This window comes from Balaenoptera ricei, chromosome 5 (genome assembly GCF_028023285.1).
Source record: "Balaenoptera ricei isolate mBalRic1 chromosome 5, mBalRic1.hap2, whole genome shotgun sequence".
In the NCBI taxonomy this organism is placed as follows: domain Eukaryota; kingdom Metazoa; phylum Chordata; class Mammalia; order Artiodactyla; family Balaenopteridae; genus Balaenoptera; species Balaenoptera ricei.
Window position 1 is genome coordinate 1024436 of NC_082643.1, and position 23600 is coordinate 1048035.

General features: G+C 46.1%; 1 protein-coding gene and 1 long non-coding RNA gene across 3 annotated transcripts in view; both read right to left on the minus strand.

Moving 5' to 3' along the window:
* Window positions 1-22503, minus strand: part of LOC132365720 (uncharacterized) — a 117305-nt gene extending 94802 nt beyond the window's left edge. The window contains exon 1 of the long non-coding RNA XR_009503204.1: window positions 22243-22503. This is a non-coding gene — a long non-coding RNA (uncharacterized LOC132365720). The remainder of the gene's footprint in view (window positions 1-22242) is intronic.
* Window positions 1-22968, minus strand: part of PDGFC (platelet derived growth factor C) — a 219344-nt gene extending 196376 nt beyond the window's left edge. For both annotated transcript variants that reach the window (XM_059922334.1, XM_059922333.1), the window contains exon 1: window positions 22630-22968. In XM_059922334.1, coding sequence (XP_059778317.1) covers window positions 22630-22852 — 223 coding nt within the window. In that variant the 5' untranslated portion in view covers window positions 22853-22968. The remainder of the gene's footprint in view (window positions 1-22629) is intronic.
* Between the last annotated feature and the right edge of the window lie 632 nt (window positions 22969-23600).

A 23600-nucleotide genomic window follows, 5' to 3' on the forward strand; every position in this document is an offset into this window, starting at 1 on the left:
CTAGCTTCTGCTTCTAGCTTCTCTGTCCTTTACAGTCATCCTGATGTACAATTTTTTTGAAAGCAAAAAACAAAACCAAATAAAAACAAAACAAACAAAAACCAAATCTAACCATTCAGTGAATAGTTACTGATCTGTTATAGCGTAAGAATATGAAAACGGAGGGAAAGACAGGCCTTTACGATTAGGAACTACAGCCTCCCACTGCATCGTCCAATAGGTCCAAACATGTCAGACAGAGCTCTTTACATTTAATGAATCACTTTTTCAGTCATATTTCCCACCAAACAGAGCTGACTTTAAAGAGACTGTGGTCTCTCCCAAGTCTACATCATCTGCTTAGAACCCTCCTCCTTTTCTAGTGAATTCTCTTCATCCTTCAAGACCCAACTTGTACGACAGCCTCCTGTGGAGTCTTTCATGGCTGGGAACTGGAGCTTCCTTGGTTTCTTGTGGGTTCTGAGGACACCTCTGGTGTGTCACAAGCCACATGACTGTTAACATCAAGGACCATAAGAACCGCACTTTGTTTATCCGTCCTCAGGATGTGATGTGGTACCTTGAACACAAGGTTCTCGATGGTCACTGGATGGACCTGGATTACTTGGTTAAAAGAGTCTCAAAAGCAGTGGTACAGGGGCCTCTCTGTGCTGAGCAGAGATGGGCTTTGTGCAACCGTTTTATTAGAAAGATAATAAAAATACGATGAGATCACAGCAGCCCTTGGAACACGGGGAGAGCCCTCAGGACTCAGAGTGTGGTCCTCACACCAGCATTCCCAGTGACTCACTGCCCCCCCATCCAACCCACAACATCAGAGTACGTTTTACTAACATTTCCCAGGTGACATGTACATACACCAGAGTGTGAGAAGCACTGACCCAAGCGACACAGGAGTAACAGCCAGAATTCTACTACAGGAAGACTGTCTGCTATCAGTCTCCTACGTAAGATCAGTTGCTTGCAGGAGGGTATGAGGAAAGCCTGGGTGCAGAAGGAAGAGAAAGGATACTTCCGCCACCGTTGAGGTAGCCAGCGCCTGACCTGGGGGGATGACAGCGAGAAAGCAGAAATTACAAACAGACTGGCTTTACCTAAAAATAGAAATGTTAATATTCACCCATTAGCTTAACAGTAACTCTGTGCTTGATTAATGTACTGTATTGTAAACAATAATGCTATGCTTGTTTGATCTACTATATTACACATTTTGAATTTTTGTGAAGGAATGATATTTATTTTTATTTTTTTCATTTATTTTTGGCTGCATTGGGTCTTCGTTGCTGCACGCAGGCTTTCTCTAGTTGCAGCGAGCGGGGGCTACTCCCCGTTGCGGTGCGCGGGCTTCTCATTGTGGTGGCTTCTCTTGCTGCGGAGCACGGGCTCTAGGTGCACGGGCTTCAGTAGATGTGGCTCGCGGGCTCTAGAGCGCAGGCTCAGTAGTCGTGGCACATGGGCTTAGTTGCTCCGCGGCATGTGGGATCTTCCCAGACCAGGGCTCGAACCCGTGTCCCCTGCGTTGGCATGCGGATTCCGAACCACTATGCCACCAGGCAGCAAGCCCCAAGGAATGATATTTAAACAGAACAAAAGTTGTTAGTTTTAGGTTGCACTCTCAGACTTGCAGTTGTAAGAGCAAGCCCAATAGGAGGGATAGGAAATCCTGTAATCATGTGTGTAACTGGATGCTCTAATGGGACTCAGGTGCAGACAGACAGGTGCCAGATACTGAAGCGACAGTAAGACAGATGCCGCCACATGCAGAGTTCAAGGGAAATGGCCAAAAGCCTTCCCTAAACGTGTAATCCTCCTCCATCCCACTTCCTTTTCCAAACAGGGTCCCACTCAGAAGCAGGCCTAGGCAGGGGGTGAAGAGATCCAGAGCTCTCACATTTAGAGTTTTATTTATTCCAAAGGACGGGGCAATCTCATTGGTAAATTGTATGGGTGTTTACTTTTGAAGTCACTCTAGAACTCTGTACCTCTTAGGAGTGAGCTGATAAAAACACCGTCTTGCAAAAATATCTATCCTTGGATAGGGGAAGATTCCCCTGCTCAGTAAAAGTCAGGAGCAACGCAAATAACATTGTATTTTGATCAAGACCCAAGAGTCATGACCATAAACAAACCAATTCCCAACAGCATGTTGCCAATGACCACGGGGACATAAAGAAGGATCCCCAGGACAGGAGCACAGAGAATCCCTGCAGAAAATGTACTCTGCAGATGTACACAGAAAACAGCCCTCTTTGGCGGGTGTGGGAAACACATACCAAGATATATTCTTCTCTTGAGCAAACAACTGCCATAACTTGAACCCACACCCAATAAACTTCTATGTGGCTTCAATAACTGTTAAAAAACAAATCAGAACAAATCTGTGTAGTGCTTACAACAGATGCTAAAGATGCCACAGCAGAGAACCCAGAAGGCTTACCCTGGTGTTCTCCTACCTTTTATGACTTGAGGGCATATTTTTAAGAGCATCAGAACCAGAAAAATCAAGTAAAGATCATTAAAGAGGTCACTGACTTAGAGATCTTCATGCTAAGTGAAGAAAGTAAGACAGAGAAAGACAAATACCATATAATACAGCTCATATGTGGAATCTAAAAAACATGGTACAAATGAACTTATTTACAAAACACAAACAGACTCACAGACTTAGAGAACGAACTATGGTTAACAGTGGGGAAGGGTGGGGGGGGAGGGATAGATACTGAGTTTGGGATTGATATGTACACACTGCTGTATTTAAAATAGGTAACCAACAAGGACCTACTGTATAGCACAGGGAACTCTGCTCAGTATTCTCTAATAACCTAAATGGGAAAAGAATGTGGAAGAGAATAGATACATGTGAACAGAAGCAAGAAGAACTACAATCCTGCAGCCTGTGGAACGAAAACCACATTCACAGAAAGACAGACAAAATGAAAAGGCAGAAGACTAGGTACTAGGTGAAGGAACAAGACAAAACCCCAGAAAAACAACTAAATGAAGTGGAGATAGGCAACCTTCCAGAAAAAGAATTCAGAATAATGACAGTGAAGATGATCCAGGACCTCGGAAAAAGAAAGGAGGCAAGGATCAAGAAGATGCAAGAAATGCTTAACAAAGACCTAGAATAATTAAAGAACAAACAAAAAAAGATAAACATACAATAACTGAAATGAGAAACACATAAGAAGGAATCAATAGCAGAATAACTGAGGCAGAAGAACGGATAAGTAACCTGGAAGACAGAATGGTGGAATTCACTGTCACGGAATAGAATAAAGAAAAAAGAATGAAAAGAAATGAACACAGCCTGAGTGACCACTGAGACAACACTAAATGCACCAACATTCGCATTATAGGGGTCCCAGAAGGAGAAGAGAGAGAAAGGACCCGAGAAAATATTTGAAGAGTTTATAGTCGAAAACGTCCATAACCTGGGAAAGGAAATAGCCACCCAAGTCCAGGAAGCACAGAGAGTCCCAGGCAGGATAAACCCAAGGAGAAACATGGTGAGACACGTAGTAATCAAATTGGCAAAAATTAAAGACAAAGAAAAATTATTAAAAGCAACAAGGGGAAAACGACAAATAACATACAAGGGAACTCTCATAAGGTTAACAGCTGATCTCTCAGCAGAAACTCTACAAGCCATAAGGGAGTGGCATGATATATTTAAAGTGATGAAAGGGAAGAACCTACAACCAAGATTACTCTACCCAGCAAGGATCTCATTCACATTCAACAGAGAAATCAAAAGCTTTACAGACAAGCAAAAGCTAACAGAATTCAGCACCACCAAACCAGCACTACAACAAATGCTAAAGGAACTTCTCTAAGTGGGAAACATAAGAGGAGAAAAGGACCCACAAAAACAAACCCATAACAATTAAGAAAATGGTAATAGGAACATACATACCGATAATTACCTTAAATGTGAATGGATTAAATGCTCCAACCAAAAGACACAGGCTTGCTGAATGGCTACAAAAACAAGACCCATAAATATGCTGTTTAGAAGAGACCCACTTCAGACCTAGGGACACATACAGACTGAAACTGAAGGAATGGAAAAAGATTTTCCATGCAAATGGAAATCAAAAGAAAGCTGGAGTAGCAATACTCATTTCAGATGAAATAGACTTTACAATAAGGAATTTTATAAGAGACAAGGACACTACATAATGATCAAGGGATTAATGCAAGAAGAAGATATAACAATTATAAATATTTATGCACCCAACATAGGAGCATATCAATACATAAGACAAATGGTAACAGCTATAAAAGAGGAAATCGACAGCAGCACAATAATAGTGGGGGACTTTAACACCTCACTTACACCAATGGATGGATCATCCAGACAGAAAATTAATAAGGAAACCCAAGCTTTAAATGACACAACAGACCAGATAGATTTAATTGATATTTATAGGACATTCTATCCGAAAACAGCAAATTACACTTTCTGCTCAAGTGCACACAGTACATTCTGCAGGACAGATCACATCTTGGGTCACAAATCAAACCTCAGTAAATTTAAGAGAACTGAAATCACATCAAGCATTTTTTCCGACCACAACACTATGAGATTCGAAATCAATTACAGGGAAAGAAACGTAAAAAACACAAACACATGGAGGCTAAAGAATACATTACTAAATAACCAAGAGGCCACTGAAGAAATCAAAGAGGAAATCAAAAAATACCTAGAGACAAATGACAAGAAAAACACGACGACCCAAAACCTATGGGATGCAGCAAAAGCAGTTCTAAGAGGGAAGTTTATAGCTATACAAGCCTGCCTCGAGAAACAAGAAAAATCTCAAATAAACAATCTAAACTTACACCTAAAGGAACTAGAGAAAGAAGAACAAAGAAAACCCAAAGTTGGCAGAAGGAAAGAAATCATAAAGATCAGAGGAGAAATAAATGAAATAGAAACAAGGAAAATAGCAAAGATCAATAAAACTAAAAGCTGGTTCTTTGAGAAGATAAACAAAATTGATAAACCTTTAGTCAGACTCATCAAGAATAAGAGGGGGAAGACTCAAACCAGTAAAATTAGACATGAAAAAGAAGTTACAACGGACACCGCAGAAATACAAAGCATCAGAAGAGACTACTACAAGCAACTCCAGGCCAATAAAATGGACAACCTGGAAGAAATGGGCAAATTCTTAGAAAGGTATAACCTTCCAAGATTGAACCAGGAAGAAATAGAAAATATGAACAGACCAATCACAAGTAATGAAATTGAAACTGTGATTTAAAATCTTCCAACAAACAAAAGTCCAGGACCAGCTGGCTTCACAGGTGAATTCTATCAGACATTTAGAGAAGAGCTAACACCCATCCTTCTCAAAGTCTTCCAAAAAATTGAAGAGGAAGGGACACTGCCAAACTCATTCTACGAGGCCACCATCACAGTGATAGTGAAACCAGACAAAGATATTACAAAAAAAGAAAATTACAGACCAATATAACTGATGAATATAGATGCAAAAATCCTCAACGGAATACTAGCAAACAGAATCCAACAACACATTAAAAAGATCATACATCATGATCAAGTAGGATTTATCCCAGGGATGCAAGGATTCTTCAATATATGCAAATCAATCAATGTGATACACCATATTAACAAATTGTAGGATAAAAACCATTTGATCATCTCAACAGATGCAGAAAAAGCTTTTGACAAAATTCAACACCCATTTGTGATAAAAACCCTCCAGAAAGTGGGCCTAGAGGGAGCCTACCTGAACATGATACAGACCATATACAACAAACCCACAGCAAACAGCATTCTCAATGGTGAAAAACTGAAAGCATTTCCTCTAAGATCAGGAACAAGACAAGGATGTCCACTCTTGCCACTATTATTCAACACAGTTTTGGAAGTCCTATCCATGGCAATCAGAGAAGAAAAAGAAACAAAAGGAATACAAACTGGAAAAGAAGAAGTACAACTGTCACTGTTTGCAGATGACATTTTACACTACATAGAGAATCCTAAAGATGCCACCAGAAAACTACTAGAGCTAATCAATGAATCTGGTAATATTTCAGCATACAAAATTAATGCACAGAAATCTCTTGTATTCCTATACACTAACAACGAAAGATCAGAAAATTAAGGAAACAATCCCTTTCACTATTGCAACAAAAAGAATAAAATACCTAGGAATAAACCTACCTAAAGAGGTAAAAGACCTGTATGCAGAAAACTATAAGATACTGATGAAAGAAATTAAAGATGATACCAACAGATGGAGAGATATACCATGTTTTTGGATTGGAAGAATCAATATTGTGAAAATGACTATACTACCCAAAGCAATCTACAGATTCAAGGCAATCCCTATCAAATTACAAATGGCATTTTTCATATAACTAGAACAAAAAATCTTAAAATTTGTATGGACACACAAAAGACCCCGAAGAGCCAAAGCAATCTTGAGGGAAAAATATGGAGCTGGAGGAATCAATCAGACTCCCTGACTTCAGACTATACTACAAAGCTACAGTAATCCAGACAATATGGTACTGGCACAAAAACACAAATATAGATCAACGGAACAGGATAGAAAGCCCAGAGATAAACCCATGCACCTATGGTCAACTAATCTATGACAAAAGAGGCAAGGATATACAATGGAGAAAAGACAGCCTCTTCAATAAGTGGTGCTTGGATAACTGGACAGCTACCTGTAAAAGAATGAAATTAGAACACTCCTTAACACCATGCACAAAAATAAACTCAAAAGGGATTAGAGACCTAAATGTAAGGCCAGACACTATAAAACTCTTAGAAGAAAACATAGGAACAACACTCTTTGACATAGATCACAGGAAGATCTTTTATAACTCACCTCCTAGAGTAATGGAAATAAAAACGAAAATAAACAAATGGGACCCAATGAAACTTAAAAGGTTTTGCCCAGCAAAGGAAACCATAAACAAGACGAAAAGACAACCCTCAGAATGGGAGATCTTTGCAAACGAATCAACGGACAAAGGATTAATCTCCAAAATATATAAATAGCTTATGCAGCTCAATATTAAGAAAACAAACAACCCAATCAACAAATGGGTAGAGACCTAAATAGACATTTCTCCAAAGAAGACATACAGATGGCCAAGAAGCACATGAAAAGCTGCTCAACATCACTAATTACTAGAGAAATGAAAATCAAAACTACAATGAGGTATCACCTCACACCAGTTAGAATGGGCATCATCAGAAAATCTACAAACAAATGCAGGAGAGGGTGTGGAGAAAAGGGAACCCTCTTGCACTGTTGGTGGGAATGTAAATTGATGCAGCCACTATGGAGAACAGTATGGAGGTTCCTTAAAAAACTAAAAAGAGAATTACCATATGACCCAGCAATCCCACTACTGGGCATATACCCTGAGAAAACCATAATTCAAAAGGAGTCATGTACCACAATGTTCACAGCAGCTCTATTTACAATAGTCAGGTCATGCAAGTAACCTCAATGTCCATCGACAGACGATTGGATAAAGAAGACAATGGAATATTACTCAGCCATAAAAAGAAAGGAAATTGGGTCATCTGTAGAGATGTGGATGGATCTAGAGACTGTCATACAGAGTGAAGTAAGTCAGAAAGAGAAGAACAAATATCGTATACTAAGGCATATATGTGGAACCTAGAAATATGGTACAGATGAACCAGTTTGCAGGGCAGAAATAGAGATACAGATGTAGAGAACAAACATATGGACACCATGGGGGGAAAGGGGTGGGTGGCTGGAATTGGGAGATTGGGATTGACGTATATACACTAATATGTATAAAATGGAGAACTAATAAGAACCTGCTGTATAAAAAAAAAGTAAAATTCAAAAAAAAAAGAGAAAAATACCGTATGCTAACACATATATATGGGATCTAAAAGAAAATGGTCATGAAGAACCTAGGGGCAGGACAGGAATAAAGACACAGACTTACTAGAGAATGGACTTGAGGATACGGGGAGGGGGAAGGGTAAGCTGGGACAAAGTGAGAGAGTGGCATGGACATATATACACTACCAAATGTAAAATAGATAGCTAGTGGGAAGCAGCCGCATAGCACAGGGAGATCAGCTCGGTGCTTTGTGACCACCTAGAGGGGTGGGATGGGGGGGTGGGAGGGAGACGCAAGAGGGAGGGGACATGGGGATGTATGTATACGTATAGCTGGTTCACTTTGTTATACAGCAGAAACTAACACACCATTGTAAAGCAATTATACTCCAATAAAGGTGTTTTAAAAAAAAAGATACATGTATATGTATAACTGAATCACTTTGCTGTACACCTGAAACTGACACAATATTGTAAATCAACTCTCCTCCAATATAAAATAAAAATTAAAGTAACAAAGTGGTCATTGAATTTGAATTTCCATGGTTCTTTTTTAAATCTCTGCGGCTTTTTCTAGGTTAATAGTCTTTGCTAATGCTGGTTTAGATGTGTCTCTTTAGCACACATTTTGCATGTCCCTGACCTCCCCATTAGTATTTTCACTGCTACGCATGATCATACCTCCCGCCACGGCCATCATGCATCTTCTGTCCGTGTCCACCTCCCAAGCCTGTCACCTCATTCTCCCTCTAGATGGACAGACCATGAGAAAACACCCACTCTCCTTACCTTTTCTCTCCTGTTATCTAGGAGACATTTGGCTGGACCCAGACCCCACTGCGGGGCTCTCTCCAGCCCCCCAAACAAGTAAACAAAACATACTCTGTCCTCCTTCCCCTCTGGGAGCAATCTCAGATCGCCCCCCCCCCTTGATCCCTAAAACTCTCCCAAAAGTCTTACAGACTTCATGTCTCACTTCTCCACTTGAGCCCATAAACATTCTTCCTTCCACTTCTGCACCCCTCATCACACTGAAGCGTTCTGGCTTTTGTTTTGTCTTCTGTCAACATTGAAACATCATAAGCTGTTTATTCACTGGTCCTCATTTCCCTAAACTCTACTGTAGTTTGTACCGTCGGCCAGTTTCCTTGACTTTTCTCTCCCGTCCTTGGCACCCTCCTCCTCTACCTGCCTTACGGCTCCTCCTTTCTTTCCTCCCCTCCTCCCTCTTTCTTTCTCTCTCCTCCCTCCCTCCCTCTCATTTTTCTCTGTTTCTTTTTCTCCTCTTCTCCCCCCTTTGTTTCCTTCCCTGTCTCCCTGCAGGGACTCGTCTTCCTGGTTCTGGACCACAAAGGTGGGACTGCCTTTTCCTTCCCTGTAGTCTTCCGTGTCCAGCAGCTCCGCCCCTGTCCTTATCTGCCACACACCACGAGGAGTCAGACGTACGTCCGGGCCAAGGATCCGATTTAAAAGCAGATCCTGGATTTTTCATAGACGTAAGGCCATCTAGCCCTAAGTTACTCATTAAAAAGGGGGCGGGGGAGAGGAAATAGCAAGTCACACATTACACAGAAACTATAATATCCACCATTGTCCCTTGTTTTTCAGGCCCATGGAGCTGGAGCAGTTCTTTCCACTGCCAAACCTCCAGCAGCAACACGTGAAAGCTACCAGTACGGTGTGATGCCACCAATTTCCAGAACTTAGAAAGGTTCATTGATTTTTACTGCAGTTTCTTACACAATCCACTTCCTCTAAGGCCAAGCAAGCCAACCCTGATGGAGAGAAGTTACAGGATGAATAAATGTTATGGTATCCACATAGAAATTATTTACTTTCCTTTCCTCACTTCGATTTCCAAATTTATTTCTGGCTTCCTCCCGCTAGTAATCACCAGCAACGTGCAGGACCACGCATTCTTACAATCCCCCTGCCCGCCTCCCCTTTATTGGACAATTCTGGCACAGCCCTCATGCCAATGTTAGGGGAGGTCAGTTAATATTCTAATGCAATAAAGCAACTCTCTAAAGCAAGACAACTTGGGATAGGATTTTCTACCTACGCCTCAAGTAAGAGGAATGAATGTCACAGTCGGTTGATATAATAGCGCTTTTACTACATGAGCGGCAGTTACAGTAACTGTAAATCAGAACTTTGGTTGGCTTTCTACTTCACATAGTTATAGCTATGAGTCCACTCTTGCTATCCAGAAGAATTATTTTACAATTAGATGGGACATGTCTGAGCCCAGAAGGAAAACTTCAATTTCAGTCATCTTATTTTCCTTGAATAGAACCCAGTGCTACCAAAACTCAGGTCAATTCGACTTTTCACACAAAGGTTTCGCACCGTTTTCTGAAGTTGAACCAACATAAACGTAAATGCTCAGAATTTTAAGTACTTTTACAAGCTGCCATATAAAATAGCAATAATGGGTCTCCACGCACCAAAGAAAAACAAACACACAAACAAACCAAAAAAATAAGCTTGTAACTTCATTTTCAAGGTGGAACATGGTCAGAGCCTATAAAACATAATACCTAACCCTGAATTTGGACTGCAAATCTATCACTGAAACGTCTAGTAAATGACTCAATTTGTTTACACAGCTCTGTACCTTTTTACGGCCTTGCCATAAAGAAGTCATTACATCCTTTCCCTTTATTTTGTTTAAGAGTGTTTGAATGAACCTCCGGACCACAAGCCAGTTAAACGAGCTCTCCTTAGATGGACGTGGTCTCATATAATTCACCAGGACCGGGGAAATTTTCAAAACAATGTTTGTAGTTTGGAAACACCACACACTCCCACACTCCCAAAGTACTTCCTGTGCTTTATGCAGTTTTAAACGTCCAGCATATATATTAAATAAGTCCTCCTTTTCCATTTTTCCTAGTAAAAAGTGTGGCATTTGCACTTCTTCCAGAAGATTTGCACCTCTGAGTGTTTTGCTAGGGTAGTTTGGCTGTTTGGAAATGACTGCAAAGGAAGACTGTAAGGAAATGTGGGATCCAGACACCTTAATTGATTTCCGAGAACGTAAATGTTAGTCCTCAAAGGAAACCATTCTAAAGCAGTTAGCTTAATGGGGTGCCCAAGCAGTGCCCATCAAAAGTTATCAGTACGGGACTTCCCTGGTGGCGCAGTGGTTAAGAATCCGCCTGCCAATGCAGGGGACACAGGTTCGAGCCCTGGTCCGGGAAGATCCCACGTGCCGTGGAGCAACTAAGCCCGTACGCCACAACTACTGAGCCTGCGCTCTAGAGCCCGCGAGCCACAACTACTGAACCCATGAGCCACAACTACTGAGCCCATGTTCCTAGAGCCCGTGCTCCACAACAAGAGAAGCCACCGCAGTGAGAAGCCCGCGCACCGCAACGAAGAGTAGCCCCTGCTCGCCGCAACTACAGAAAGCCTGTGCACAGCAACGAAGACCCAACACAGCCAATAAAAAGTTATCAGTACAGATTAAAGATAAATTTTCTACCATTACAAAACAAGTGCTTTCTTAAAACAAACACACAGATTATTTAATTTTTAATTTTACATTCTTAATCATGCCTGCAAATACTAAGCCTGTTAATTTTCTCAAGAAAACAGAGGTTAGAACCACTTTTTCAAGGGTTAGCATTTATCAATGAGGTATCTAGAGTCAACATCCGGGCCAGATTTTGACCAGGAACACCTGCTAGTTTTTGATTGTGGAGTTTTCTACAGCCAGACAATTTTGTGACTAACACAAAATACAGATACAGCCGAGGCCATACACATCTCTAATATACAGGAAACTGCATCTGAAACTGTAAAAACATAGTACGCTATGAGATCTAGTCACCTAGATCTATCACAGAGGCCATCCACTGTCATGTGGACCTCCAGAAACAGTGTAGTTTAGTTTAGAGATAAAAGTAAAGCGAGTCACGGAACATACGCATTGAGACATTGCTGCTTATCTAACAGGAAGCCTCCCCAATATCTTTTATTACCCACAACATAACCCGATTACCAGCAGGGGAGACCCGCCTCCAGGACACCCTGTCTCTGGCCCTCGATGTGCACTAGCCAATTCGGTTTCTCGTTTTTATGGCGTTCAGTCTCCTTTGAATGGCTAAGCAGATGGCAAGTCACACTCTAATAAGAAGGAGTCTAGTCTATTTCCAAAGAAAAACATGAAAATGCTGGAAGTTACTGTGTTCTTCCTGTGCTCTTCAACCATTTGCACCCTACCACCATGCCTCAGGTTTAAAGTCAGGTACATCAGAAATGAACCCTGCAGGTTCCCCTTTTTTCCGAACCCAGGAAGACATTTCCAGTAAGGAACTGAATCCTTTTTTTGTTCTCATCTGTTCCCATCTTAATCACATTCTGAGCAAACATCCCTTCTTCATACAGGGATTTTAAACATCGCCTGTTGCCACAGAAAAAGACATTGTAACGCTTTAATGACTCCCAATTTGCATTTCTAATCACCTCAGCCTATGACTGTGTGTGGCAATACAGAAAACAAGCTGTGATTCATTCCTCAGTCGGAAAAAAAAAGATAAATAATAGGACTCTTTAAAAGACAGATGTCCTTATAAACACCCAGCAAAAATAACTGCCAGAAACAACACAAGGTGAGCCCTTGGCAAGCCCAGCTTCTGTTGTTCATGGTTTCTGATCTCTGCAGTGACTCTCAAGGCAGGTGAAGGAGCCAGCTGGGCAGTGGAGCACAGAAGCCCAGCCCCATCTCGCAAACACTGACAAGCTTAAAATGGTACCCACTCACGAGCAAGGCTTTCCTGGAATGCAAATGGCCTGGCTTCAAAACACGTAGCACGGTATCCACATCACATCAAATGCATTCATTTCAAATCCTTCAATACCTCAAAATAGTTCTAGCATTGGGTCCAAGGAACCAGGACGAACCTCCCCAGAGGTTACTCAATGCAAACTAACCTCACAGGAATTAATTTTCCAGGAAATTCAAAATCCTCGCCCTTAAAAGTACAAAGGCCGTTTTCCTTGCTCCTTGCGAGGCAATAGCTTCACTACACTGATCCTATGTGCGCTGCCCCTTTAGCACACCCTGTCCCACACCCAGCCTCCTTCTGCATGCCATCCGTTTTGTGAATGAAGTGTGAAATTAGCACTGTGTTTACATAAGGCAAGCAGCAGAGATGGTGTGGACACAGGCTTAGCTTATTTGAGTGTCACTGAGGCTGTGCAGGCCGCGCTCGGACCGGTTCAGAACTTCCCAAGAAAACCCCAGTGAGCCCTCAGCCTCTCGCACCAAAGCCGAACTGCTACCTGCCTGCCTAGAAAGCAACTGGAAAAAAAGGTGTGACTCAATCTTAAACGTGAAGACAGCCTTTCCTTTTTTTAAATTAAAGTTGATTTACAATGTTGTGTTAGTTTCAAGTGTACAGCAAAGTGATTCAGTTACACACACACACCTATATATCTATATCTATGATTTTTCAGATTCTTTTCCCTTATAGGTTATTACAAAATACTGAGTGGAGCTCCCTGTGCTCTACCGTAGGTCTCTGTTTGTTCTCTATTTTATATATAGTCGTGTGTATCTGCTAATCACAACCTCCTAATTTATCCCTTCCCCACCTTTCCCCTTTGGTAACCTTAAGTTTGTTTTCTATGCCTGTAAGTCTGAGTTTGTTTTGTAAGCAAGTTCACCTCTATCATTTTTTATACGGAATCAATAGAGTCCACATATAAGTGATATCACATGATATTTGTCTTTCTGTGTCTGACTCACTTCACTCTGTATGACAGACTCTAGGTCGAGCCACCTCAGTACAAATAACTCAATTTCATTCCTTTTATGGCTGAGTAATATTCCATTGTATATATGCACCACATCTTTATCCATTCACCTGTCGATGGACGTTTAGGTTGCTTCCATGTCCTGGCTATTGTAAATAGTGCTGCAGTGAACATTGTGGTACGTGACTCTTTTTGAATTACGGTTTTCTCAGGGTATATGCCCAGTAGTGGGATTGCTGGGTCGTATGGTAGTTCTATTCTTAGTTTTTTAAGGAACCTCCATCCTGTTCTCCATAGTGGCTGCATCAATTTACATTCCCACCAGCAGTGCAGGAGGGTTCCCTTTCCTCCACACCCTCTCCAGGATTTGTTGTTTGCAGAGTGAAGACAACCTTCTCCTGGATTCTGTTGGAGAGCTGCCCTCACACAGCGTCAGGTCCTGGCATCTCCCCTGCCACTGCCCATCCTACACCCCAGACTTGCTTCTCTCCTGGGCTGCAGGCTGTGCCCTCGGCCTAGAGCACTTTCCTCTTCTCCCTTCTCAGGCCCACTTCAAAGTACGTCATCTCCCCCGTGGGAGCTTTTTTCTCCATGCACTTCTTTTCCGGGCGGAATCCGCCACCTGGTCCGTCACCAGAGGATCTGGGGGGTACGGTGAAGCCCTCTGCGTTCCCACAGCTCCTGGAGCCCAGAACTAACAGACCTGGAGATAAACTCCAGAGCCGCCATCCTCCTTGGACAGCGCTTCGCCAGGGCAAGGGCTGCACCTCCTTTCTGTGTACCCGGCACCTCGGGCAGAGCTCAGCACAGAGCGCACGCTCATAAATATTTGCTGTTTAAAAACAGTGCTCTAATAAAACGTTAGGCCATTAACTCATGACGGGGGAGGCGCGTGTCTGAGTCCTTGGCTTGGAGTCGGAGCCCGGTCCCAACGTTCGCCAGCTGTGCGACCTTGGCCAGCCTAGCCTCGCTGTTCCTCCCAATAGCGCACGGGGAGGCCACAGAGATGAACTGCCGACCGTCTGCAAACGCCGAGCACCAGCGCCGCACCCAGCGGGCTCTCGGGGGGTCATCACCAACATCACAAAGCCAGAGGCCCACCAGGGACCCCTGGGTCCCACTGAATCGCCCCCCGGGGCGGCATCGATGCCAAACACCGCCCTTCCCGGGAGCGCGTGCCGGTTTCTCATCAGCGCGCGGCGAACCCAGGAGCGATGCAGAGCCGCGTTCTTGCACTGGTTTCCATCGACGGGCCTCGTGCTGTCCGGGGATGGTGTTTTCTCTCAAGGAGCCAGACCCCCGCTTTGCCTGCCCCCTCCCTCCAGACACTGCAACAACCCGACACACCATCCCTTAATTGAGAGATGGTTCAACTACTCTTCAATGGGGAAAATGCCAAATCCGAAAAAAAAAAAAAAAAAAAATCACAGTTTGAAAATAAAAAGGAATTAAGCCTAACACCACGAAAGCAAAATTAGTGAAGCCAGCCTGGCAAAGATGGTTTGGCTTTGCAACAAGGCAGATGTCCAGGGGGGCGGGGGCGGCTGCCCCATCACCAGGAGACTGGGAATAACCACTTGAAGGTGGGGCAGGAAGTCCGACGTGAAGGCAGATGGCAGATAAGAGGGGCTGAGCTCCATCTGAAATGTATCCTCCTGGCCTAAACCACAGAATGAGCTCATGCTACCGAAAACATCACGCTTAGGAACTTGGCTCGAAGGATAAATGTAATTAACTTAACTCCTCTTTATAACTGTGGTTCATTTGTTCTCAGATTTTGAACTCTGTAAACAAGATTTTTTAAGAAGGTAAATGAATCCTGTTTTAGGCAAGCCGTTCGAGTCCACAGCTATGAATTTATCTCCTCGATGCTCTCGACTTTAAGAGCAGTCTGAACCTCTGAATAGAATGCCCTGTACAATATAGTGTAAATAAAGGCTTAAGTCACTCATTACATCCACTGCAAAAGAGTAACAGGCTGTGTGTTCTAGAGTTCACTAAACCATGCTTATTTACTCACTTCTGTGGTACTTCACCACTGAGACATCCTGCTAAATAAAATGTTCAAAATTGTTAAAAGAAAAGAAAGAAAGAAAAGAAAAGAAAAGGAAACCCCGCAGTGGAACCAAGCTTTCCCACGTCAGCCTTCCTCCTCAGCGTCAAGAAATACGGCAAAATACGCCAATAAACACTGTTCATCCACGGACCCGCTGAAAATTCGATCCCAGCACGTCACAGGAACAATTCTAAAGGAAGTATTTCAAGTCATTTGCCAAACTGTCAGATTTCTACCCCAACAGAGGTGTTACTGTAGACCTTAGCCAGAGTATGTGTTCTGCATCATTAATAGGATTATTCCGAGATTGTTGTCCTTAGCGTGCCTGTGAAGAATGTTTCAGGATCAAGGGAGCCCAAGCCGCCCTTACAACCCCCAAAGCACGAAACCTCCTAAAACAGTAAAGAAATGCATTTATGCCAAGTGTTGGAATTTTGAAACTAGAATGCCATTTGCCTCACTGGTTCCCATGGAAGGAAAACATATCAGCCCATAAGCAGTTGAACCCGGCTACCCTCCAGCGCGACCTTGACCAAGTCACCTCGGTGGTCTACACAAGGCCTACGCAAGGCCTCACCATACACATCGCTGTGGACGGACTCCTGGGACCCTTCCGGCCCTGACGTCCCACCTGCCAGATTTACTGGGGATTTCTAGGCTGTGCACGTTCTCCGTGAGCCGCAAGCAGAAGGTGGGAAGTACACTGATGCTGGAGCGTGTCGGCCAGTCAGCCTCACCGTTCTGCGCAGTCCTGGGTCCAGATCACGTGCATGCGGCCCAGCTGCAGCACTACAGACGTGCACACCCCCGTGGCACTTTTCAGACAGTAACGAGCACCACTTCTGGGAAACCTACCCACCGGCTTGGTACACACGCTCCTGGTCACGTGGTACATTTACCAAGATGACAAAGTAGAACTCTCACTGGCGGCTCCCATCCCAACCAGTAAGCAAGTGCACCTTCCTTTGCAAAAAGTCAAGCAATGGTGAAAGTTGCAGTATCAGAAAGCCACCTTCCAAGACGGGCTGCTGTTCCAGGCAACAGCAGAGTCCTGCTTGAGCAAGGCACTACATCCAGAACCGTCTAACAAACATTTACTCTATGCCACCCTTAGTTACAGGTGCTGGCGCACCCACAAAGGGCAAGTCAGACAGGGCCACGCACTCAGGGACCTTACATTCTACAGGGGTGGCAGGGAGACAATAAATAAACCAATAAACAAGCAGAATACCACAGTGGTAAGTGCTATGCGGTGAATTACCCTTGATGTGATAAACAGGGGTGGTTAATGAAAGTGGTTAGAAAAAAGACCTCGCAGAGAAGGTGGTCTCTTTAACCCAGATGGCAGGAAGGTGGTGCCCAGGCCAAAGCAGCTGCCCGGTGTTGCCCGGGGAAGCAGGAACAGGCACCTGAGGGCTGCAATCCCACACCACGCGTGCCACGTCCCCTGCCCCATCTCACCCCCAGGCCTCCACCCTTGACAGGCTCGAAGCAAAGAAGCTGCAGGAAGGAGGCTTGAAGGAGGCTGTACCCTTTCTTCTCTCCGGGTCCTTCAAGCTGCAGGTGGGCCAGGCCCGAGTGCCCAGCAATGGGGAGAAGAGACAGGAGTTTTAACTCCCCTGTGAACTAAACTGTCCACAGCTGAAAGTGTCAAAAGGCTTAAGCATCAGTGTGGCAGGTGCAGGGATCCATCAGGAAGGAGGCCAGCAGGGTTGGGGCAGCGTCCCCGATGTCCTCAGCTGTGCCGGGCATTAACGCTGCAGCTCTGCTCAAAGGTGCTCCATCCGTCCTGGCGGAGTGGCCGGGCTCCTTCTCAACCCACTGGGGATGCTTCAGTATCTCCACAATGGGTGTGGTCGTACCCCGTGCTTACCAGCCAAAAATCAACCACTAGACGTATCCCCAGGAGACAGAGAAGGGGGACGCGAGGGAAAAAAATCACAGGTGGAGGCAGTGGTAGAGCAAAATAATTCACAGAGACTAACCAGTGAGCGTACAGATATTATAGAGCGTCATACAGAGATATCCTGGCTACGGATAACACTTGCAAATAAAACCATCAGAGGCATCAAAAGCAGACCAAGTAAATGAAAGGACTTCTATTACGACTTCTACCATGTTGGTTGATACAAAGAGAAACTTCCCCTCTGCTCAGTGTTCTGGAATAACCTAAATGGGAAAAGAATGTGAAAAAGAATATATATATATATATGTATATGTACGACTGAATCACTTTCCTGTACACCTGAAACTAACACATTGTTAATCAACTATACTCCAATATAAAATAAAATAAAATATTTTTAAAAAGAAAAAAAAAGAAACGTCTGGGGAAATGTTTAGCAGTCTTGGGAACATTTTGGGGGGAAGGTGGACATTACAAATAAACTGATTCAATTATTCTTTATTTAACATACATCACATTATCATTAGATTTCTATTTCTACAAAAAGTGTGCAAGTTTATAGATAAAACAATTTTTGCACCAAAATGTTGAAAAAAACATGTAGTAGAAGAGAATGTCAAAAAGATATGTAAGGAATTAGTTTCAGGAAGGATGAACTAAGAATAAACCAAGCTAAGACGTTGGTGCCCGACACAGGGCACTACAAAATGCACCAAGGAGGAAAGTGTAGGGTCGGCCCCCAGCATCTATTTACAACTATTCAACAAATGATATATAGTCCCTGAGGCTTCGTACAGACCTTTGTACTTTCTAATTACCTTTCAGAGGTAAACACCAAGTTTATAAGATTAAGGGTAGAAGGTAACAGCTGGGAGAAGAGTAAAAGTCACCATAAAATAGAAGGGGGATTTTTTTGTCACCTATGGTGAAAAGCAATATTCATCATTACATAATGGTACTTCGCTTCTCCAACTTCCTCAACTACCCCAAAAAGAGCAGAGAACCAGGAGGAAGTTAAAAAAAAAAAAAAAACCCTCTAGATAACAAAAATAAATGTCACAAAGGTCATGCACAACAACTTATAGACTAACAGGAAAGTCCCCTGGGTCCTCGGGCAGAGCTATGTACCCTTGGACACTATTCTAAAGGTTGTGATGATCTGCCTTGCAGTCAAATACAGCTTTGAAGCTGCTACCTAGGGTAGAGGGGAGGGGAGTGGATATGGGCACACTGGCAATGGGAGGAGGGGTAAACTGGCACTGAAAGAGACACACTGAAAAGCCGTAAACACAAGATACACGTACTGAGCAAGGCATTACCAGGGGACCATTTGTCCCCAGAGTAAATGGCTGCACAGGCCACAGAAGCCCTTGAGGACAAGTGCGCAAACAATGAATGATGTTCGGTGGGGAAAGGGAAGGGGCAGGGGCAATCTGGGGTAGGGAATTAGAAGGTACGCTATTATTATGTTGAAAATAAGCTATGAGGATATATTACACCACACGGGAATGTAGCCAGTATTTTACAGTAACTATAAATGGAGTATAACCTTTAATAATCGTGAATCACTATATTGTACACCTGTAACTTACACAATATTATACATCAACTACACTTAAATTTTTAAAAATAATGTTCGCAAGGAAAACCCTAATCAACAGAGACATATCCCAAATCTACACTCACAACACTTAACAAGAGAACAGTCAGAAGCATGTTTCAGGGTTATGGGTAAATTCAAATCCCTCCCCAGTGACACAAAGTAGGTGAGGCCTTAGCCCACCGACAACCCTGTGACTGGCGTCTACTGGGGCTAAATACACGCAATAAAGTGAGCTGTGTTCCCTTTCGCTTGAGATGCGCCTGATTCCCTCTGCTGCAGCCCGGAAGCAGCATCCCAGAACTCACCCGTTTCCTGGGAGGATTCCTCTCCTAAAACGAGTGCATGCAGACCACAGCCATTTCCCCATGGCCGTGCAGCGGGTCCAGGCCAGAAACCCCACCTGCGTCAGCGTTCTGACCTTACATCTCCCTCTCTACGTTAAATCTGGGGGCAGATCCTTGGTGGATATGTGAGACTTCATTGTCAGCAGTCAGATTAAGAATGAAAGACACAAAGGCGGGAGTTCCCTGGTGGTCCAGTGGTTAGCTAGGGCTCTGCGCTTTCGCTCATGGAGCCCAGGTTCAATGCTTGGTCTGGGAACTAAGATCCCACAAGCTGCGCAGAGAAGCCAAAAAAAAAAAAAAAAAGACACAAAGGCACCTCATAGTACTGGAGGATAAAATTATTTTTCCAGTAAAGTGGCAAGAACAGCAACAGAGTTTTGAGGCGACAAACAAGTAACTAATAACAGGGTAAGTGACACTGACCCCTCACACCTAATGTTGAAGTGCCTCCCTTGCCCCAGTCTAAATCCAGGTGCCCACCATCGGCTAGAGCAATCAGTTTCCATGTATGACAGGGCTCAGGACACCCAGCTGATTCTGAAGCTGAGCAGGCCTGGGGATCTGATGGAGTCAGCCCCACAGGAGGCTCTGGAATCCTCCAGGGAAGAGAGTAGCCTTCCACCGGGGAGGGGGGTGGTCAGCGGTGGACAGAATGAGCTCCGACTGTTTGGACGTCTCACATTTAGCACTTGGAAGACCTTTCTGGATATGACGCAGTGCACAGACTGGGCGAATGGCGTTTTCTATGTGGCACCCGCAGGTGGGTCTGTACTGGGGGAATTAGACTCTCACCTGAATTGCGAGGAGCAACAGGGCAATCAGAAACCAATCATAATTCAGTAAGAGGGCAAAAAAAAAAAAAAAAAAAAATGCCCACATGACGGAGCGGAAAAGTTGAAAGCCACAAAGAGAGGGGAAAGTTCCAGCACAGCCGCTGACTTTCCCGGGGATCTTCCTCAGCACCCACCTGTTATCCCCGCATCCTGGAACCTTCCATGCGCGGGAAGATAGCTCTACACCGCCCCCTAGCGCTGGCCGCCCGCGTCTCCGGCTGAGCACCGCAAGGTGAGCGGCTCCTCCACCTCCACTTACTTCCGGCTGCCAACCCTCCCAAAGGCTAAACATAGACCAGTCCCCTGCACACAGATTAGGAAACCACGCGGCTATTTTTAGCATCATGCATCTTAGGAATGGAAATGGCCCAGCCTCTGACGGCAACACAATGTGTGTGGCCTGGCTTCACGAGCCCACTTCTCAGGAGGGGGTGTGAATCGACCCCGGAAAGGGGCCAAAGACCCCGGTGAAAGTTCTGGGCCTCGTTACAAAGCGATGATGGCACGTGGACCACAAGAAAGAATGACACGGAAAGGACAATGACAAGCACGGGTCGCGAGGGGACTCGGGAAGGTGAGAGATGCCAGGACAGGCCTGATACGTACGTAAGTCAGAGCATCAGGAGAAGGGACCTGGGACGGAAAAAATCAAAACACAGAAGCCAGGAGCCAGGGATACGGTGCATGGTCATTTGGGGAAACTTGGTCCAGTAAGAAGCAATATTTTGAACTGGGCATTTATTTTACGTGATAAAGAACAGAGGTTGGTCTGATCCGTCTCCTGCCAGGGTACAACTGGCGCTGCGGCTTCTTTGATCCCCCCCCTCGCCCCCCGCCCCGTCCCCACGGCCCCGGCCCTCTGCAGTCCCCGTGATTAGAGATGGATCCCTTTGATCAGCAGTTCAAGCAGCCTGCAGGTGCCCCGTCCCATCACATCACCAAGTCGTAAGAAGCAACCACAGTACTATCAGCTGATAAATGTGATGCCTCGTCTTGCTGCCCAAACAACGAGTACAGATAATGGCTACAAAGGTCCCAGGAATCCTTATTTTCTCTCTTTTTGGACTCTAGAACTTTCTGTGCTTTCTTAAAGGTGAACACTTTGGAGAGTTTCAATCCAGACTTGAAGCTCTGAAACACCCCCCGAAACATACAGAAAAAGTTGCCTGTGACTTAAAAACACAGTTCAGGGCATTCTTATCTCCTAGGTACGCTGCTCATGTTCATTTCGCCCGGTTCATGAAGTGACAGCCTTCTTGCATTGTGAACAGATGGCATACAAAGCCGTAAAAACATGTACATTTCTTTTCAAATAACACCAAGAGCCGCCACTTGTAAACAGGGTGTTTAATATTCTAATTTTAGACAGCCTGCATTGACATTGTGGTTTCATGTGCAGTATAAAGTTTCTATTTACAAAGTAGTCTCAAAAATGACTTCATAATGTTAGATCAAGAGCAAAAGGGTTTAGAAATTGAATGATGTAAATCATATGGGGTTCAGAGGCTAAGCAAATTACACACCCTGAAGCAGCCCTGGCTTTATGAAAGGAGCCTTTCTCCGGCTCTGTGCGATCCCAGCCCAAGGGAACTTGCATCTGAGAGTTTTCTAAACATTTCAGGTACACTTGAAAGCTGAAAGTAATTCTCATTTCCTATGCAGGATTAAGTCGTTTCCAGCACACACAAAATAGCAGTCACTCACCATCGCATATAAAAACACACCACCAGAAAGGTAAGGGCTTCAGGAGTACAAAGGCACATTAAAAAAAAAAAAAAAAGCACAAGAGAAATACATTTTTTTAAATTCCCCCCTGCACACGTCCACGGGGCCCCTCGACCTCTCGGCTTGCTCTCTACTTACTGATTAATTGATGCCTTTCCACCGCGAGCGCTTCAATTAATGCGGCTGACACACGTCCTGGGACACCCCTCCCCAGGGCAAAAAGCTCGGAGGAGAGTCAAACATGCCAGGACGCGTTCTTGTCGGACTCGGGTCTAGAGGCAGTTCTCGAACTTAGGACTCCGGCGACGAGAGGTCTTGCGAGCGCGCTGGCCCTGACGCCCCCCAGGGCTCCCAGCATGTCCGCGCTGCGGCGGCGCCGGCGGGGACACTCGGGCTGCCCCAGCCGCAGGCTGCGCGGAAGCTCCGCGAACGCGGCGCGCGGGCCGGGGTGCGTCCCGCCCGGGCGCGCCGGGCGGCGCGGGCGGCGCGGGCGGCGCGGCGGGGGACGGAGCGGGGGGCACTCACCGTTCTGCTCCTTGGTGCTGGCGAGCTGGAGCTTGCTGCTCAGGCTGGACTCAGCCCGGGTCCCGGGTCTCTGGCCGGCCAGGGCGGATGTCAGCAGGAGGAGCCCGAAGAGGAGCATTGGGCTGAGCGGGCGGGCGCGCGGGCGGCGGGCACCGGGGCGGCGGGGCTGCGGGCCGTGCTCAGCGCCGCCGAGCCCCGCGGGCTCCTTCCCACATCCTCCCATCCAAGGCTTTCTCCGAGGGCCCTCTTCGGCGTCTCCAGTTTGCGCCGAGGATCAAAGCAGAACCTGGACCTGAACCAGTTCCCCGAGGTCTGAACAGATCCTGCGCCGCGCCGCGCCGCGGCGGCGGGGGGGGGGGGGGGGATGGGGGCGAAGGCGAGGGGGAGGGGGGGACGCGGGGGCCGCGCGCGCCGCCGACGAGTCCCCGGCCGGGGCCCCGAGCACCTGTCAGCCGGCCGACGGCCCGGCGGCGGGTCGGGGGTCGCGCGGGGCCGGCCTGCAGCCCGCGGGGCGGCCGGCACCTCCCGATCGGTCGCAGAGCTGCCGGTCGGGGCGCTCTCCGGGCGCCGCGGCCGCCCCGCCCCCAGCCCGAGGGGGAGGGGAGGCCCGGGCGCGGGCGCGGCGCCGGGGCCGGGGGGGTCCCGAGCGGGGCCGGGGTCCCGGCCGAGGCGGCCCCGGGCCCGGCGCACGGAGGCCGCGGGACGCGCTGCCCGCCCGGCGCGCGGCGCGGATCGGGCACCTGGAGGCGGTCCCGCGCGCCCGCCCCGCGCAGCGCCGGAGGTCGGGCCGGGGTCGCGCGGGGGCCGCTCGGGCGTCCCCTCCCCCGCGCTCGGGCGGCGCGGCGGGCGGGCCCCGGGCGCGGAGCAGGCCGGCGCGGACCTCGCGTGTCCCCTCCCCTTCCCCACCTTCCCGGCGCCGGGGGGGGTGGGGCCGGGGTCCCGCGCGCCCGGGCCGTCCGGCAGGTGCCGGC